This window comes from Molothrus aeneus, chromosome 2 (assembly GCF_037042795.1).
Source record: "Molothrus aeneus isolate 106 chromosome 2, BPBGC_Maene_1.0, whole genome shotgun sequence".
NCBI classification, from domain to species: Eukaryota; Metazoa; Chordata; class Aves; order Passeriformes; family Icteridae; genus Molothrus; species Molothrus aeneus.
In genome coordinates, this window is record NC_089647.1 from 115,331,116 (window position 1) to 115,351,154 (window position 20,039).

Genomic DNA, 20,039 nt, shown 5'->3' on the forward strand with positions numbered 1-20,039 from the left:
TAAATATAAATATATTCCTAATTATATTTAATAAGAGCCATTTCCTTCCTGGCTTCCTGTTAGCAGAAGGCATTCCCAAACTGCCTCAGAATCCCAGGATTCTAGGAATTAGCTGGGCAGTAAAAAAAGAAAAGAAAGTGGACACCTGGTAGAAATCTGTTTTCTCTGAGATCATCTTCAGCACTGCAGGAGCAATGGGAGGAAGGGTGACCATCTGCAGCTTGCCAAGGAAAGGGTTGTGGCCAGACACTTTGTACCTCTTCATCCTGTCCTCAATCACCAGGGCCAGGGACTGGGAGTGGTTGATGACCTCCAGGAGGGTGAAGATGGACACGTTCTGCACGTAGCAGTCGTTGACACAGCAGCAGATTGTCATCAGGGACTTCAGCCACAGAGGGAAGCTGGGGTCACCTCCTGCTCACAAGGGAAGGGACAGAAAGGGTTTGGAACTATTAGAACCCTGGTTACTGAGAATTTTGGGCTTTCTGTGCTTCCAGGCACTGATCCCCAAGAGAATTTGACCTGAGGGCCTGGAGAAGCTTCCAAAATTCAATAATAAAACTGAGATTTTAGGTGTGGAGTTTGAATAGAAGTGTGTGATATCAGAGGGTGGGAAACTCAGAGTTTAAGGGTTTAGAATACAGGGATAAATAGAAAGCAAGATGGAGGGTTTAGGGTGGAGGCTGCTCCTTCTTCTTCACCTCCTTCTCCATGGGTTTGGGTGGTTTTGTGTCATTGGATAAAAAAGTCCCCATTGTGGGCATGGGTGGTTGGGTATTGGGTTAAAAGTGAAAATAATTGAGGTGTCATTTGTTAATTGGACAGTTGATCCTTCAAAGGCCTTGGAGAGAGAGACAGGGCTCCACTTTTAGTTTGTTGGAGTGAAGTGCTGCAGAACTCAGGGTTTGTGAGGCTGTGACAGAGATAAGAACTGATCAACATCTGAGTGCCAACAAGAAATACCCTCTCACACATTTAATCCTGACCCTGGCAGAAAAAAGAAGCAAAAGAATCCACATGAAACAACCTCAATGTTGGGGTGATACTCCCAAAATCCTTTAAGCAAGGTCACAGGACCAAAATGACTGCCCAGATCCTGTCATCAACAGCTCATGGAATCACAGCAGGTTTGGGTTGGAAGGGCCCTTGGAAATAGCAGGGACACCTTCCACTGTCCCAGGGTGCTCCAAGTCTGGCCTGGAACACTTCCAGGGATGAGCCAGCCACAACCTCTCCATGTTTTTCCTACTTCTCCCATCAGAAAGCTCTTGCAGGACCCCAACAACTCCAGGATTTCTGCTTTGCCCTTTATGTTTATTCCCAGCCCAATAATATATAACATTCCCAATAAATATTCCCAATTAATATGTTTATTATTTAGAGCTGCTGGTTTGTCTTCCAGCTGCCATTATCACAATCAGCTCCAGGGGGCTCAGGATCCATGGACGCTCCTCCAGTAGCACTGAGGCCCCTCCTCTCAGGATTTATAAATTACAACCAAAGTGGCTGACATCAATCCAAGCCATCTTTTCCTGAGGGAGCAGTGGAAGTATTCCATGTCCATGCCATGCTCAGCCAGGGAGAAGATGGGAATATCATCAGACAGCAGGAATATGGAGTGAGGTGAGGAACAGAACCCAATTTTCCAGTTTCCCACCTCTCCATTCCCCACAATCCTGTTTGTGAGTTCACCTTCAGGTCAAAACCAGCTCCTGCTAAAGCCAAGGAATGAACTGGAAATCCGAGAACAAACAGGACCTCCAGCTGTACAAAATTATTCTTATTTGTTACACTGAACTCCTTTGAATGCTGAGGGTTTGGGATAAGAGATGATTTTGCCTCTGTTATGGTTTAGAACTCAAATTTTCCACCTACACCCATCTTCCTCCAAAAGATCCTTTTCTGGGGGCACAACCCATGGAAAACAGGGATGGGATATCCTGAAAATCCTGAACCATGCAAGGCTGTACAGGCCTGGAGGTCTTTGTATCCCTTCAACTCCAAATTTTCTAGTGGAATTTTTCCAAAAAAAATTTGAATTGAAGAAGCTTGGTAAAACTCAGCTGCCAGACACACTCCAGATGCTGAGGTGGGTGAGGCTTTAATTCCCAATTTGCCTTCAGCCCTGTTCAAGGGTTTTTACTGGCTCTGGTCTGGAAAAGAGCCAAGCTCTGACTGTTTGCATCCTAAAAATGCTCAGGAAAGGAAAATTCTTACCAGGCCCCTGAAACAGAGAGAGGTACAACTGCTCCATCTCCTCCTCAGACAGGTACACTGGGAATGTGGTGCAATCCAGCAGCAGGTGACAAGCTGCAGAGAAAGCTTCCTTGCAGTCCCCTCTGAGGGGTCCCAGCACCAGCTCCAGGTCCCACTCCTCCTCCTCCTCCTTCTCCTTTTTGTGTTCAGAGAGGAGAGCAGTGGAATTCTTGCTCCTGAAGGGTGAACCCCTGGCTGAGAACAGCTCTGAGAGCATTTGTTTCACCTGAGGCACAGTGATTTGTTTGCCATCCCAGGGACTCTTTTTCTTGCTGCCACTCTCAGGTAACCTGTAGCCATTCTCCTTTTTCTCCTTCCCACTCAGATTTATTGCTGCAATCCCTTCAGGACTCATTTCTTGGAGCTGCATCCCAAAAATATATTTGCTGGCAAACTTGGCCAGCAGCTCCTGGATGCAGTGCAGGGTTTTCTGGATGCTGCCTCCTTTTTTCCAGACATCATCTCTCTCCAGGGTCACCGTAGGCACCCCCAGGTGCTGGCACAGCTCTGGGGAGGAGGCGCTCAGGCCAATGCCACTGTCCTCTGACTTGAGGGTGGCGAATGGAGATGATGTCCTCACAGATATTTGCTCCTCCTCCTCCTCCTGCAGCCCAGGCTTGGTCTCCAGGGTTATGTCCACATCCTCCTTTGGCACTGGGCTCTGCAAGAGCAGGAGGGATGTGGTTAATGTGGCACTGCCAACAGAATTTCACTTGGAGAACAGCAGTGACAGAAAAAGGAACAATTGCTGTTTGTGATGCCCAGCTTCAGGGTCACAGTTGTTTATAAACAGCTCCATTCATTGCCCTTTAAAACCAAATATCTGTATAAATATATTATATATAATTATATATAATATATTTAATTATTTATAAACAATTATATTATATATATTTATTTTATCTATTATATATATTTATAATATATTATTATATGATATGTTTATATATTTATTATATAAAAATATCTCTATAACCTCACAATTGACTCATCAGAGGGATGTGCTCCCTCAAAACCCATTTCCCCCCAGAGCAGCTCCATTAATTTCCCTTTAAAACCCAATATCTGTATAAATATATAATATAAAATACATTATATATATTATATATATAAATATCTCTATAAACCTCACAATTGACTCATCAAATAGAGAGATGTGCTCCCTTAAAACCCATTTCCCCCCAGAGCAGCTCCATTAATTTCTCTTTAAAACCCAATATCTGTATAAATATATAATATAAAATACATTATATATATATTTATTATATATAGATATCTGTATAAACTTCAAAATTGACTCATTAAAAACCGTTTCCCCCAGAGCAGCTCCATTAATTTCCCTTTAAAACCCAATATCTGTATAACTACATAATATAAAATATATTATTTTAATATATTTATTATTATACAAATATCTGCTATAAATATCTGTATAAACCACACCATTGACTCATCAGAGGGATGTGCTCACTTAAAACCCATTTCCCCCCAGAGCATCTCCATTAATTTCCCTTTAAAACCCAATATCTGTATAATTATATAATAAAAAATATATTATTTATATATATTTATTACATATAAATATCTGTATGAACCTCACAATTGACTCATTAATACCCATTTCCCCCAGAGCAGCTCCATTATTTCCCTTTAAAACCCAATATCTGTATAATATAAAATATATTATATATATGTATTTATTATATATAAATATCTGTATAAACCTCACACAATTGACTCATCAGAAGGATGTGCTCCCTTAAAACCCATTTCCCCCAGAGCAGCTCCATTCATTCCCCTTTAAAACCCAGTATCTGTAAAAATATATAATTAAAAAAAATTATATATTATATTATATTATATTAATTATATTAATTATATTAATTATATTGTATTATATGTATTATATTTATTATATTGTATTGAATTATATATTATATTGTATTATATATATTATATTATATTATATTATATTATATTATATTATATTATATTATATTATATTATTTATATTATATTATATTATTTATATTATCTTTATTATAGTATATTATCTTTATTATATTATATATAAATATCTGTATAAACCTCACACAATTGACTCATCAGAGGGATGTGCTCCCTAAAAACCTATTTCGCCCCAGAGCATCTCCATTAATTTCTCTTTAAAACTCAATATCTGTATAAATTTATAATATAAAATACTTTATTTATTTATTTACTTATTTATTTATTTGTTTGTTTGTTTATTATCTCTATAAACCTCATAATTGACTCATCAAACAGAGGGATGTGCTCCCTTAAACCCATTTACCCCAGAGCAGCTCCATTCATTCCCCTTTAAAACCCAATATCTGTAAAAATATATACTTTTTTAAAAGTTATATATTATATTATATTATATTATATTATATTATATTATATTATATTATATTATATTATATTATATTATATTATATTATATTATATTATATTATATTATATTATATTATATTATATTATATCATATCATATTATATTATATTATATCATATTATATTATATTATATTTATTACATTGTATTGTATTGAATTATATTATATTGTATTATATTATATATCTTTATTATATTATCTTTATTATATTATATATAAATATCTGTATAAACCTCACACAATTGACTCATCACAGAGATGTGCTCCCTTAAAACCTATTTCTCCCCACAGCATATCCAATAATTTCTCTTTAAAACTCAATATCTGTATAAATTTATAATATAAAATACTTTATTTATTTATTTGTTTGTTTGTTTGTTTATTATCTCTATAAACCTCACAATTGACTCATCAAACAGAGGCATGTTCTCCCTTAAAACCCATTTCCCCCAGAGCAGCTCCATTAATTTCTCTTTAAAACTCAATATCTGTAAAAATTTATAATATAAAATACTTTTATATTTATTTATTTATTTATTTGTATGTTTATTATCTCTATAACCTCACAATTGACTCATCAAACAAAGGCATGTGCTCCCTTAAACCCCTTTCCCCCAGAGCAGTGTTCCATCTGCTGCAGCAGTTCTGCTCAAGAGCAGGTTTTTGTTATTTATTTGTTATTTGTTATTATTTGTTCTGCTGGCACATTTTGGCAGGCTGTGTTCTGGCCTTGCTTTATCCCGTTTATTGCTCATGGTCCTTTGCACACCAACAATGCCCCATTGTGTTCCACTGAAATACTCATTGAAAGCCCTGCAGACCTAACCAGCTGTGAAGCTGGGCTGCATTTGGTCACTGCAGTTTTTAGCTACTGCATTCTGCTTCCAAAACCATTTAGATCCCATCCTTCTCAGGGGCAGACAAAACTAAACCCCTTCAGTGCCACAAATAATTCAAACAGGCCAGAACTGAACACCCAGTGAGAGTAACAAGGCAGCAGAGTGCTCTGGAAGGAGCCAAAGAAAGGAAATTTCAAAAAATCTTTATTGTTGTGCTTAAGAATTTCATAGAATTATAGGTTTGGGTTGGAAGGGATCTTAGAAATGATCCAGGGGCACCCCTGCCATGGCAGGGACACCTCCCACTGTCCCAGGCTGCTCCAAAGCTGCTCCAAACCCTGTCCAAGCTGGCTTTGGACACTTCAGGGATGAGGCAGCCACAGCTTCTCTGGGAATTCCATCCCAGCCCCTCTCCACCCTCCCAGGGAACAATTCCTCATTGCCAATATCCCATCTAATCCTACTCTTTTTTAGTTTGAAGTCATTCCCTGTGTCCTTTCCCTCCATCCCTTGGAAATTGTCTGTCTCCATCCAATTCTGAAACTGAATTTTTTGGAATTGTCTCTCTCCACCCTTCCTGTGGCTCCCTTGATGTGCAATTGTCATGAAGGAGAATCAGCATTTTAAATTCTGTCCCAAAACCATTTAAACCAAGAGCTTTAAAGGGTTTTACCCATCTCTGAGGGGTTGAAAATCACCTACCCCATTGCCACTGCCTGTCTCAATGTCCAGGTAGGAAGGGGGCATTTGCACCTTGCTGAGCACCTTAAAACAGGTTTTTAAGGCATGGGTGAGTTCTGGCAGCCCCAAGACTTCCATGTTTTCCAGGAGAGACTGCACCATGTAACTGAGCATCTGGGGCAGGTACTGAGTCTGCACTTCTGAGTAGAGCTCCTGCAATAACAAAGGGATGTTTAAAGGAGTTATCCCATCCCAGCCATCACTGAGAGGGACTGTCAAAGCCAGCCTTACCAGGGGAATCACATCCAGCAGGAACACCAGCAGAGTGCACAGCTCTGGAATGGTAGGAGGAGTGCTCACATTTTCCAGAGGATACCTCATCCCTGTGGATTTGTTTCTGGAGTGAAAGAAACATTCTTATGGAAGGGGTTTTTTTTTTCATGGCAAAATTCTGGTTACAAGCAAAAAGCTTTGTTAAAATCAGCACAAAGCACTGAACAGCTCTGAGGCAAAGGGCTTCTAACAGAGCAGTGGAAAATATTCTGTCAAAACAACCTCAACTCTGTGTGCTATGATGAAGAGCTGCCAATTTTCAGATTGCAGAATCTTCTTTCTTAGAGTTAGAAAATGATAAAAAGAGAGATATCATCTAATCAGAGGGTTGGAAGAGACCTTTAAGGCCATTTAGTATCTTTATTTTTCTTCTACAAAGACCTCTCCACCTTCCCTCCCAACCCTTTTTCCTTCTTCTGTTGATTTGAAAGGAATTTCCTTTGTTCCCAGGTTGAAATTTCCATCTCATTGTTTACCTGGTTGCACTCCTGAATTATTTGTGGACACAATTTACAGACCTGGCTGGTTCTACCATGTTTGATGTCCCTTAAAAGCTGCAGTAAATATTATTATCCTGAACAGACAGGTCTGAAGTGGCATTTTTGAGAGCAAAACATAAACACCTGAAACAATCTTCAAAGCATTTGGTCAGGTAATCCCAGAGGAAATCAGTGCTTAAGGATGTGATCAGCAAATTCACTGTTTTGACAATTTCTGAAGCATTTTTATTCTCTTTGATTGCACTGGAAGGGAGAGAAAAGGAAAAGAAAAGCAGATGTCAGTGAGGATTCACATCACATGAGCTGATGGACTCAAAAATCTCTTTTCCCCTTTCTCTAAAAGCTAAAAAAAATTGATTTTTTTTTTTTTATCAAAGACTAAATCATTGTGGAGCTGGAGCATCTTGCAGATGATGGGAATCACAAGGCTGAGCTCTGCCAGCAGCCTGATGTCACTGGGGTTACTCAACACCCATCACATGCAGCAAACTTCCTTTTTTCTCTGCTAATCCAAGAGAAATTCATTGTGTGTAGAGAAAAGGGGAAGCCAGAGAAAAATTTCATCCTCTGGCCAGAAAGTCACTTTGTTACAACCCAAAACTTCATAAACTCCTTCATTTTAACCATTAAACTTTAAAAAAATCATCCAGTTTCAGCTCAGAGCTGGAAATTTGTCATACCTTGCCAGGGTGTTGCCACTTTGATTGTAGCTGAGTTTGAGATCAGAACCCAGGGTGTCTTTGCAGTAGGAATAAAAAGCTCTAAGAACTTCCAGGAACAGATCTCCAACAACCTGTGGTCCTGCAAGGAAAGGGAAAAAAGAATCCAGGAGTTGTTTACAGAGGAAGGGAAGAAATAATAATTTCATTGCCCTTAACTTGGAATAATTAAAAAAAATAAAAGTAGTGTATAAAGCATTGCCAATGAGTTCTTTTAAAAATGAAAATATAAAAGTTTAAGTGACTAAGAAGAACAGAAAAGGTCAAAGCTTGTTATGTTTGATTTGATACCTTTAAATAATTGTTGCATTGTTAAATCCATTTCTAAAGGGAGTGAAAGTCTTAATGGCTCAAGGAGTCAAACTTTATGTTCTGACTGGAAAGATTAAACTGGATAATGCAGTTTAGCTGAATATCCCTGGTTTAAAAGGGATTTATGATCCCTTTATTTCTACTTTGGATTAATGCAGATTGTCAGGCAGCCAAGCAACACATCCAGCAGGGCAATGTCTCTCATTTATTTTCTAAATTAGATTAATCAATACATTTCTAACAGAAACAACCTCTTTGGCAACATCATTCCCCACCCAAAATATTTTAAAAAATTTATCAAGTCACTTTGGTTTGATTCTTTAGTGCAGAAAAGTGAATTTGTCCTTGAAATAAGGATGGGCAGAGCCTCATCCTGCTGGTGCTGCATGGACAGACACAGAGAGGGAAGAGCAGATCCACCCAAGGAGCAAATGGAGCTCAATATTGACACAAGGGTGGAAGGGCTTTTTTAAAGTGCCCTCAGATGCCAGCTCAAGGCTCACAACCCCAAAATTATCAAGGCTGGAAGAGCCCTTTAGAATCACCCAGTGCCATCACCCCAAACCCTGTCCCCAAGGCCACATCCAGACTGCTCTGGGACAATTCCAGGGACTCCAAACCTCCCAGCCCAAGGCCTGACCACTCTGCCAGGGAATTTTCTGTCCCAATCTCCAACCTGAGCCTGCCCTGGTGCCGTTTGAGGCCATTTCCTCTCCTCCTTTCCCTTGGGACAGGCAGCAGAGCCCGACCCCCCTCACTGCCCCTTCTGGCAGGGACTTGTGCAGAGCAGTGAGGTCCCCTCTGAGCCTCCTTTGCTCCAGGCTGAGCCCCTTCCCAGCTCCCTCAGGGATTCTGCAGCCCCTTCCCAGCTCCCTCAGGGATTCTGCAGCCCCTGCCCAGCTCCCTCAGGGATTCTCCAGCCCCTGCCCAGCTCCCTCAGGGATTCTCCAGCCCCTGCCCAGCTCCGTTCCCTGCCCTGGACATGCTCCAGCCCCTCCAGGGCTCTCCTGCAGGAGCAGAACTGGGCCCAGCCCTGGAGGGGCTCTCAGAGCCAGCACAGAGGGACAATCCCTGCCCTGCTCCTGCTGCACACACAATTCCTCATCCAGCCCAGCTGCCAGGGGCCTCTTGTCCCCCTGGGCACCCCTGGGCTTGTGTCCAGCCCCTGTCCCCAGCACCCCCAGGGCCTTTCCTGCTTGAGCAGCTCTCAGGACTCTCTGTCCCAGCCTGTAGGGTGGGGGTTGGCAGAACCCCCAGCCTGGGCTGTGCTGACCCTACAGGAGGGCACAGATTTGCATTTCCCTCCCTGGGACCTATCCATGCTCTGCAGGGCTCTGTGGGGCAGCCAGAGAGAACCTGGAGAGGGAATTTGTTCCAGAGCAGGGCCAAGGCAAGGAACAGCCTCCTACACACTCCCACACACACAGGATTAGGGCTGGGCAGGGTTTTGTTAAGTCCTGCTCAGATTTGGGATGAACACTTCACCTATTTCAGGTTTGTCCAGGAGGCTGATGAGGATTCGGAAGGGTTTGAGATAAGCCTGGTGCTGCTCCTCTGGGTCAGCCTCTGGGAATTTCTGATGCAGAATCACAATCAAACTCTAGGAAAGGGAAAACATCACAATGTTATCACAATGTTACCCATCAGAGACAGATTGTCATCTTAGTAAGTGCTGAAGTGTTGCTAAATTTGATTTTATTAGGACTGACTACAAATGGAGTCCAATTTTCCATCCAGGGTAAAGAAATCAATTCCATCTTCCCATCATCTCTACTCAAGGGCTGATCTTATCCAGAGAAACATTTTTAAATAATTCAGGTAGTTCAGCCAAGATGCTTCCCTTTGGTTTCCTTAGATTCCATAAGCAATCCACTATTGGGATAAATACAGCACAGATGGAAATGTAACCACAGGGACAGAGAGGGAAGGACAAACCAAAAATTGAGAATCATTCTGGACACAGTTTGAGCTAAAATTGCAAGGATCATGAATTTATTTGGAATATGTCTGTATAAAATGAACACCAACCTCAACCAAAAGATCTTTAGAGTATTTTCCAAAGAAATAAACAGCATGGTCTTCAGAAGTGGTGGAGTCTGCAGCAAAAGTGCCACCTTTAATATCAGAACCTACAAGAAAACAGAGGCAGGAGGAGCTCAGAGAGCAGCACAGAGCACTGAGGGGTTTATGTTGAATTTACACTGCATTTTTAATCTTTGGCATTTCAACAGCCCACACTCCCAATCTGAGGGCATCCAGATGTTCTGCAAAACACATAAATCAAAACCAAGGCCAAAAATACTGGGAATCACTATTTCTTCCAGAAAAATAAGGTTAAAATAGTAACTTTTAGTCCTTTTAGTCCACTGAACCACTTCACAACAAGCTGTGGGTGGAACCAGAATTTATCAAATTCCCTGGGATTCAGAGAGAAATAAATTCACCTCTGAAGAGAAGCCCTGTTCACCAAAATTTTAATTGTACTAAGGCACTTAATAAATGGAAAACAAACACCAATTCACTTTACCATCATTCATCAACAGATAAAGAAGTGTATTTCAATTTTAAACACTGATTTTTTTTTTTGCTCTCAAGTATGCAGAATATTGGAATTCTCTGGATTTTGCACAGTACCTAGCAGCCAGGCATACAATCTCCTGTTGAGGGACATGTCTCTCCTCAGCAGAGTTTGAGTGGCTGCTGACAGGATATAAACCAGATCAGCCCTTCTGAGCAGGATGGTGCTTTCCTTGCAGTCCTAGGGTGGAAAAGAAAGAGTTTTCAGCTCTTGGTGAGCACTGAAAGGAGTCAAACTGGTGATGGGCTGGGCTTTTGAACTGGGAGTAATAATGTATTGGGGAAAAGGTAACAAAGCATCAACAGGAAAATGGTTTGTGTGCTAAAAATGTCAAGAATTCCCAGAATTCCCAGAATGACCAGGTTGGAAGAGACCTTCAAGGTCATCCAGTCCAGCCCAGCCCCAACCCCTCAACTGAACCCTGGCACCCAGTGCCACATCCAGGCTTTGTTAAACACACCCAGGCATGGGGACTCCACCACCTCCCCAGGCAGCCATTCCAGAACTTTCTCACCCTTGCTGGAAAAACCTTTTCCCTGCTCTCCAGCCTGGATTTCCCTTGGTGCAGCTCGAGGCTGTGTGCTCTGGGTGTGTCAGTGCTGCTGGAGAAAGAGCCCAGGGCCAGCTGAGCCCAGGCCCCTTTCAGGAGCTGTGCAGAGTGAGGAGGGCAGCCCTGAGTCTCCTTTGCTCCAGGCTGAGCACCCCCAGCTCCCTCAGGGCTTCCTCACAGGGTTTGTGTTCCCAGCCCCTCTCCAGCCTCCTTGGCCCCTCTGGATGTGCTCAGTGTCCCCAGGTCCTTCCCAAGCTGAGGGGCCAGAGCTGGGCACAGCACTCCAGGTGTGCCCTCAGCAGTGCAGGGACAGAATGACCTCCCTGCTCCTGGGACAGCCAGGGACAGACACAGGGACAGACACAGGGACAGACACAGGGACAGACACAGGGACAGAATGACCTCCCTGCTCCTGCTGGCCACTCCATTCCTGCTCCAGGCCTGCAGCCATCCCTTGCTGGCCCCCAGGGCACTCTGCTGCCTCATGGTCAGCACCCCCAGATCCTTTTCTGCCTGGGCACTGTCCAGCCACACCATCCCCAGCCTCTGGCATTGCAGGGGTTATGGTGGCCAAAATGCAGGACTTGGCACTTGGATTGATTAAACTCCATCCTATTTGACTCTGTTCATTCATCCAACTGTTCCAGGTCTCTCTGCAGAGCCCTCCTACCTTCCAACAGAAGGACACAGCTCTCAGCTTAGTGTGCTCTGCAGATTTACTAATGAAAGGCTCAACACCCTCATCCTTGTTAGCAATAAACGTGCCACAACCTCAAGGGATCTGAGAACAGTGGGATCATGGAGTCACAGGATGGGAGGGACCTTAAATCCCATCCCATCCCACCCCTGCCATGGCAGGGACACCTCCCAGTGTCCAGCCTGGCCTTGGGCACTGCCAGGGATCCAGGGGCAGCCCCAGCTGCTCTGGGAATTCCATCCCAGCCCCTGCCCACCCTGCCAGGGATGAATTTCTTCCCCAATATCCCACCTAACCCTACAATCTTTCAGTTTGAAGCCATTCCCTGTGTGCTGTCCCTGCATGCCCTGGAAATTGTCTCTCTCCAGCTTTCCTGGGGCTCCTTCAGGCCCTGCAAGGCCACCCTGAGCTCAGCCCAAAGCTTCTCCTGTCCTTAAAAACTCTTCCTCCATCCTGAACCCTGCCTGTCCCAGAGGGAGGTGGGAAACAATGGGAACAAATTTTGGTTTAAGTAAGGTTTTCTCTCGTGGTCTTTACCAGAAATAACTTCATGTGGACATTTCTAAATTCTAAAATGCTACTTGAATAAACTCCATTTGCTTTCCACATGAGCTGCTCATGGCTGAATAGTTCAAGCACATCCCAAATATCCCCCAAAAGCCCCTGTGAAATCATTGCTCCAGCCTTGGGAGCTGAAAAGACTCTGAGAAGCAGCAGAGTCTCCTCCAGCCCTCAAATTGATGGGGCAGAAGAAATCCCAAAATTCATGGATTTTGAAGGTTCAAAATTCAGCCATTTGGCAATACCAGAGGTGGGAGCTGGGCTGCTTGCACAGAACACACCTTCCATGGAAAAATCCCAAAATAATCCCCTTACCAAAGCTGTATAAAATGGGAAAAAGAAGAGGATTGCTTCCAGAGTGTTCCTCTGCACAAGGACATTGGAATCCAGCACTGACACACACAAAGACTTGATCTGGAAAAAGAAAAAACAACATTTTATTTGATTTTACTATCAAAGGAGAGGGGAGGGGAGGGGAGGGGAGGGGAGGGGAGGGGAGGGGAGGGGAGGGGAGGGGAGGGGAGGGGAGGGAAGGGAAGGGAAGGGAAGGGAAGGGAAGGGAAGGGAAGGGAAGGGAAGGGAAGGGAAGGGAAGGGAAGGGAAGGGAAGGGAAGGGAAGGGAAGGGAAGGGAAGGGAAGGGAAGGGAAGGGAAGGGAAGGGAAGGGAAGGGAAGGGAAGGGAAGGGAAGGGAAGGGAAGGGAAGGGAAGGGAAGGGAAGGGAAGGAAAGGAAAGGAAAGGAAAGGAAAGGAAAGGAAAGGAAAGGAAAGGAAAGGAAAGGAAAGGAAAGGAAAGGAAAGGAAAGGAAAGGAAAGGAAAGGAAAGGAAAGGAAAGGAAAGGAAAGGAAAGGAAAGGAAAGGAAAGGAAAGGAAAGGAAAGGAAAGGAAAGGAAAGGAAAGGAAAGGAAAGGAAAGGAAAGGAAAGGAAAGGAAAGGAAAGGAAAGGAAAGGAAAGGAAAGGAGGGAGGAAGGAAGGAAATTTGGCTACCTATGGATAATATTCTGTTTAAATAAGAGGATAATTGCAGTTTAACTCCTGCATCCAAAACGAGTTAAAACAAATTTTTGTGGCTATTAAAAGAATTGTTAATATTGGTTTTGTAAGAGTACAGAATGTCCCAGAGTTACAAGATGGAAAACCTCCAGAATGCAGATATTACTCTAATTAGCCTTACACTTATTCCATCACTCAACACAAATTACTCCCTACAGAAGATTTATAAAAAATAAAAAGACACAGAATTTCAGCAAACACTTTGGGAACTGCACATCAAACACTGAAACCAAAAAACTGCTCTTCCAATTAAATGGATGGAGCAATTTCAGAGCATGGACCTTTTAGTGTCTCTTCTCAAAATATTTTTAATTGCATAGCATCCTAATTTAATCCAGACAAGGCTGGGGTTATGGGGTCATTTTAGGTTACAAGTGCCTGGGGCTGTGTGTTCTGTTCCCATCTGTCAGAGCTGGGGCAGTTCTCTGCTGTCCCTGGGGCAGTTTTTTCTTTCTCTCTCCCACAGCCAATCCTCCCTGCAGGAGATCTCTGCTGTCCATGGCCACTGAGTGTCCCTGCAGGGCTGATCCAATCCCAGCATCCCATGGGGAGATGCTGCGCCCAGGGGAGGAGCCAAGCATTCCTACCTGGATCCAATCTGAGGTGCTGGGACAGCCCAGCAGCCTTTGCCCAGTGCATTCCCAGAGGAGCAGCTTCTGCTGCCCTGCATGGCCAGAGGGAGCCCAGGCCCATCTCCAGCAGCCCTGGAGCTGCAGAGGAAAACTCCCCCCTTGTGCAGGATCCCTGCTCCAGCAGAGCCACAGCTGGCACTGCAGGAGGGCTGAGCCCCCATGGGATGGGGCTGTGCCACCCCCTGACACACAGGGGACAGGGACTGCTCTCACTCTGGCAGAGTTGTTTTGTATGATTGAATTTTTGGTTTTAGATTTTCTTTTTATTTTTAATATTTTTCCTAGTAAAGAACTGTTATTCCTGTTCCTATATACTTGCCTGAGAGCCCCTTCATTTCAAAATTACAATAATTTAATGGCACTGCTGCCACCACTGTGACCCACAGCATGTCAGGGCATGGTCTGACTCTGGCAGTGCTGCTTTGTATTACTGCATTCTTATTTTTATTTTTTCTTTTAATTCTTTTATCCCTACTACAGAACTGTTATTCCTACTCCCACATCTTTGCCTGAGAGCCCCTTCATTTCAAAATTACAATAATTTGGAGGAGAGGGTTGACATTTTCCATTTCAAAGGAGTCTCCTGCTTTCCTTAGCAGACACATGGCTTTTCAAATCCAAACAAGGGTGTAAAATGAACTTACAGTGAGTTTATAATCAGTGCCAAGCATGAATTTCTGCTGTTTGCCAGAGAGCTCCCTGTTGATGTGGCTGACAATGAAGAGGGAAGCAGGGAGCCTGATGGAGGGGCTGCCCAGGACACTGCCCCAGAGAGCTCCATAAAACACCTCCTGGCCCATCAGCAGGGACAGCTTCACCAGCAGAGCATCTGTTCTGTACCCAGACAGAGAAAAAACCCCTTTGTTAGCTGATTTTATACCACAGAAATGGAATTCTATAGAGTTGATCGAATTGATTTGATGTTTTGCAGCTTTGGGTTGTCAACATTTCCCTTTATCACAGAATCTTGGGATGGTTTGGGTTGGAAGGGACCCAAAAATCATCTCATTCCACCCCCTGCCATGGGCAGGGAACCTTCCCCTGTCCCAGGGGGTGATGGATGAATCTCACTGTACAAAAATAATCAAACCCTCTCAATTCTTTGTCATTAAAACAAAGTCTCTGTTCACACACTGAAAAATTCTCCAGGAAATATCTGCAAATATTTAGCTCTGACCAAACAACTGCAGCACCTTTACTGCAGAATGTTCATTGCCAGAGGTGTGAAAAGCTGAATTGGAAGTCATTGAAGCAGATGTTAAAGTCTGAAAGGCAATTTTATCAGTCTGGGAGCTGGAGGTTACCTAAAAATTCCTACTTTCAAACCATCAGGGTCAATTTTTAAGGCACTGGATGAAGAAAAACAAGAGATGTGAAGTCCCCTGGATCCCTGGCAGTGCCCAAGGCCAGGCTGGACAGGACCTGGAGCAGCCTGGGACAGTGGGAGGTGTCCCTGCCATGGCAGGGGTGGCACTGGATGGGCTTTAAGGTCCCTTCCCAGCCAAACCAGTCCAGGATTCCATGAGATAAAACAACAAATTGCACACAGGACACCCTGAAATCAATTCCAGAGCATCCCACTGAAAATCCTGGGGCTGCAGCACAGTCTCTGCTCTGGAACACTTTGGTATTTTACCATAAAGGAGGAATTAAAACCTCACATGAGGAATGCAAGGTTGAGAAAAGAGGAAAATCCCAGCTCAGAAGAGGAAACACCTCCCAGCGTGATGGAGTTTTTTCCATTTATTTATTAAAAAAATCCCTCAAAGCAGCTTTCCTCTCCCATTTTCTGTGTGAGTGCACAAACTCAGGGAAATCTGGAGCTGGAAATGGTGTCTGGGCTGAAGCACAACCTCAGCACTTTGATCACTTTCAGGAACAGCAGAAGATGGATTCATTTTAGTCCTCAATATTGAAGGTTCTCAAAACACTCAGCAGAGAGCCTCTCATGAAAAAGAATTGAAAATTAACCTGACACAGCTTCTGACAGGACATTTTTACCACAGAATCATTGCCATGAATAAACTAAAGGAAAAGTCCCTCATGTAAATTGGTATTTCAAAAAAAACCCAATTAAATTAATTTTAACATGAATATTTCCCAAGATTTATGAAATGTATGTCAGATCCTGTTTGTTCAAAGAGGAAAACGATGCCATCAAAAATAGGGAAAAAGGTGTAAAACCAGAGGTCAGATCTTGGAAGTTCATCTGATTAATTTTAGTCCTCAATACTGAAGGTTCTCAAAACACTCAGCAGAGAGTCTCTCATGAAAAATAATTGAAAATTAACCTGACACAGCTTCTGACAGGATATTCTTACCACAGAATCATTGCCATGAATAAACTAAAGGAAAAGTCCCTCATGTAAATTGGTATTTCAAAAAAACCCCAATTAAATTAATTTTAACATTTAAATGAATATTTCCCAAGGTTTATGAAATTTATGTCAGATCCTATTTCTTCAAGGCAAAGAGAAAAATGATGCCATCAAAAATAGGGAAAAAGGTGTAAAACCAGAGGTCAGATCTTGGAATTTCATTTGCAATTCCCTTTAATTCCCTGCTCCATATTTTTGCCAGATTATACAGAAATATTGGAAAGAATTCAGCTGCCCTCTTATGTTACAGAATTCAAATAGAATTTATCTCCAGAGCAGTGGTTTGGGGAGTCAGGTGAATTATTTAGGAGTCAGAGGAGCTTTAAGAAATTTTTTATTCTTTTCTTTCAGCATTTCTATTTTTAACCCTCCTTTTCCTCTTCTCTTTTTTTAACCCTCCTTTTCCTCTTGTCTTCTCCTCCTGGGATGAAAATAGAGAGGAAAGGGTTTTTTATTTCAGCATTTTTCCAGGTCCCACCATTCATCCCCCTTTAGAAGCTCTTTTATTTATAGAAATCTGACAGAAATTTCCTGAGAATTCCCTAGAAAATCAAAACACTGGATATTGCTTCAATGACTATGGAATAATTAATATTACCTGTCATAAATTTCTGATCCTTCTTCCAAGCCAGGCAGCAGCCCAATGACAAAGGCCTGGAGACCAGGCAGGAGGGATTTTTGGAGAGGGAGGAAATATTTCTCATACAAGCCAAGGAGAACAGGTCTCACTGACATTGCTGCATTTGCCAGCAGAGGGAACAAACCAGAGCTTGAATAAAAAAAAAAAAAACAAAACAAAAAAAGACAAAATGAGAGTTAATTTAAATAGATTGAGATGGTTATGCCTTAGGAAAAGAAGTTAAAATGACATGTACAAAAGGGATTCTTAGTGAGCCCTTTTGTGGCTTTAGGAAAAAAAAATTCAAATTACCTGTACAAGAATAAATCCTTGGCAAGCCATTTTGTGCCAATGATTTTAAAGATTATTTCATAGGTTTCTAAAGCCTTTAAGTGCACCCCACTGGGCAGGGCTGGGTGCAAGCACTGGGACAATCTTTTACTGATGATCAATCTTCTGGGCAGCAGGGAATATTTCAGGTTACTCTGCAGAGCCTGGGGAGAAAGGAGAGGAGAAGAAATAGTTATAGAGTGAAATATAAAATATCTAATGGCTGTTTATTAAAGGCTGAGGAGAAAGGAGAGGAGAAGAGTTATAAAGTGAAATATAAAATATCTAATGGCTGTTTATTAAAGGTTAAGGAGAAAGGAGAGGAGAAGAAAAAGTTATAAAGTGAAATATAAAATATCTAATGGCTGTTTATTAAAGGGTGAGGAGAAAGGAGAAGAAATAGTTATAAAGTGAAATATAAAATATCTAATGGCTGTTTATAAAAGGCTGAGGAGAAAGGAGAGGAGAAGAGTTGTAAAGTGAAAAATAAAATATCTAATGGCTGTTTATTAAAGGGTGAGGAGAAAAGACAGGAGAAGAAAAAGTTATAAAGTGAAATATAAAATATCTAATAGCTGTTTATTAAAGGCTGAGGAGAAAGGAGAGGAGAAGGAGTTATAAAGTGAAAAATAAAATATCTAATGGCTGTTTATTAAAGCTTGAGGAGAAAGGTGAGGAGAAGAAAGAGTGAAAAAAAGCAAAAAAAAGAATGAAAAAGGGAAATATAAAATATCTAATGGCTGTTTATTAAAGGTTAAGGAGAAAGGAGAGGAGAAGAAATAGTTATAAAGTGAAAAATAAAATATCTACTGGTTGTTTATTAAAGGCTGAGGAGAAAGGAGAGGAGAAGAAAAAGTTATAGAGTGAAATATAAAATATCTAATAGCTGTTTATTAAAGGCTGAGGAGAAAGGAGAGGAGAAGAAATAGTTATAGAGTGAAATATAAAATATCGAATGGCTGTTTATTAATGGTTGAAGAGAAAGGTGAGGAGAAGAAAGAGTGAACAAAAAGTGAAAAAAGAGTGAAAAAGTGAAAAATAAAATATCTACTGGTTGTTTATTAAAGGCTGAGGAGAAAGGAGAGGAGAAGAGTTATAAAAGTGAAAAATAAAATATCTAATGGTTGTTTATTAAAGGCTGAGGAGAAAGGAGAGGAGAAGAAAGAGAGAAAAAAAGTGAAAAAAGAGTGAAAAAGTGAAATATAAAATATCTAATGGTTGTTTATTAAAGGCTGAGGAGAAAGGAGAGGAGAAGAAATAGTTATAGAGTGAAATATAAAATATCAAATGGCTGTTTATTAAAGGTTGAAGAGAAAGGTGAGGAGAAGAAAGAGTGAAAAAAAAAAGTGAAAAAAAGAGTGAAAAAGTGAAATATAAAATATCTACTGGCTGTTTATTAAAGGCTGAGAAGAAAGGAGAGGAGAAGAGTTATAAAAGTGAAAAATAAAATATCTAATGGCTGTTTATTAAAGGCTGAGGAGAAAGGAGAGGAGAAGAAATAGTTATAAAGTGAAAAATAAAATATCTACTGGCTGTTTAGTAAAGCTTGAGGAGAATATTGGGAAGAGTTTGAACTCCTGACTGCATTTTGTCACAGCAGAACTCTGCAGCTGAGTTTTCATTTGGGATCAGCCATGGGAAATTTGGAAAAGCCTGGAGTGAGTCTGCTCAGAGGAGGGAAAAGGAAGTCAAGCAACAGGATTGGGCCAGGGTATGCCATTATCCCAGATTATCCCATCTCCAGGGAAAAGGGGAAGGGACAAGAAGAGCATCTCAGCTTTTAGGGAATAAAGAAAGAATTTAACATTTCTCTTTCCTCATAAATTCTCCCTTCATGGATGCAATCATGGAAGGGGTTGGAAGGGACCTTAAAGATCCCCTTGTTCCAGCACCTTCCTCTGTCCCAGGCTGCTCCAGGGCCTGGTCAACCTGGCCTTGGACACTTCCAGGGATGAGGAGCTCACAGCTTCCCTGGAAAACCTGGGCCAGGGCCTCCCCTCCCTCACAGGGAACAAATTTTGCCAATAAATAATTATTTAATAATTTTTTTCCCGATAATTTTTTCCAATAAACAATATCTGAAACAAAAATAAAAACCTTCCAACCAAAGCAGAGATGATGAAATGGGACAAAAGCCTCTGCTCTGGGATTCTCTGGGGCTGCATTCACTGAGCTGGATAACTCACTGCATCCATGTGCAAGTAAAAGATGTTTAGGACAGGAAATAATTCAAGAAGATTTGAAAAAAAATAAGAAAAAATTTAGAAAAATTTTAGAAAAAACTGTGCCTCCCTTCTTGGGAAAGGGAACTCCTTTCCTTGAGCCACCAGAGCATTTCAGCAGGGAAATCAATCAGTTTTCTCTTCAAGTCACAGACAATCAAAAAGAGAATTTGCAAGTCAAGGGCACTGCAGGCTTTGCTCAGTGGGCAAACACAAACAGATGTGTTGGAGTTGTGGCTGCTGAGAATTGGGGACTTTCTGTGCTGCCAGGCACTGACCCCCAGAGAACACTGCACTGACCTGAGGGCCTGGAGAAGCTTCCAGAATGGAATGGCAGAACTGGGATTGTGGGGGTGGGGTTTGA

General features: G+C 41.9%; 1 protein-coding gene across 1 annotated transcript in view; it reads right to left on the reverse strand.

Moving 5' to 3' along the window:
* DOP1B (DOP1 leucine zipper like protein B) overlaps positions 1-20,039 on the reverse strand; it is a 64,348-nt gene that overhangs the window by 25,052 nt on the left and 19,257 nt on the right. Inside the window, exons 3-15 of the mRNA XM_066545567.1 lie at positions 17,436-17,617; positions 17,103-17,273; positions 14,771-14,960; positions 12,757-12,855; positions 10,690-10,813; positions 10,084-10,184; positions 9,541-9,655; positions 7,705-7,825; positions 7,148-7,267; positions 6,483-6,588; positions 6,213-6,404; positions 2,218-2,917; positions 146-414 (exon numbers count right to left, since the gene is read on the reverse strand). Coding sequence (XP_066401664.1) covers positions 146-414; positions 2,218-2,917; positions 6,213-6,404; positions 6,483-6,588; positions 7,148-7,267; positions 7,705-7,825; positions 9,541-9,655; positions 10,084-10,184; positions 10,690-10,813; positions 12,757-12,855; positions 14,771-14,960; positions 17,103-17,273; positions 17,436-17,617 — 2,490 coding nt within the window. The remainder of the gene's footprint in view (positions 1-145; positions 415-2,217; positions 2,918-6,212; positions 6,405-6,482; positions 6,589-7,147; positions 7,268-7,704; positions 7,826-9,540; positions 9,656-10,083; positions 10,185-10,689; positions 10,814-12,756; positions 12,856-14,770; positions 14,961-17,102; positions 17,274-17,435; positions 17,618-20,039) is intronic.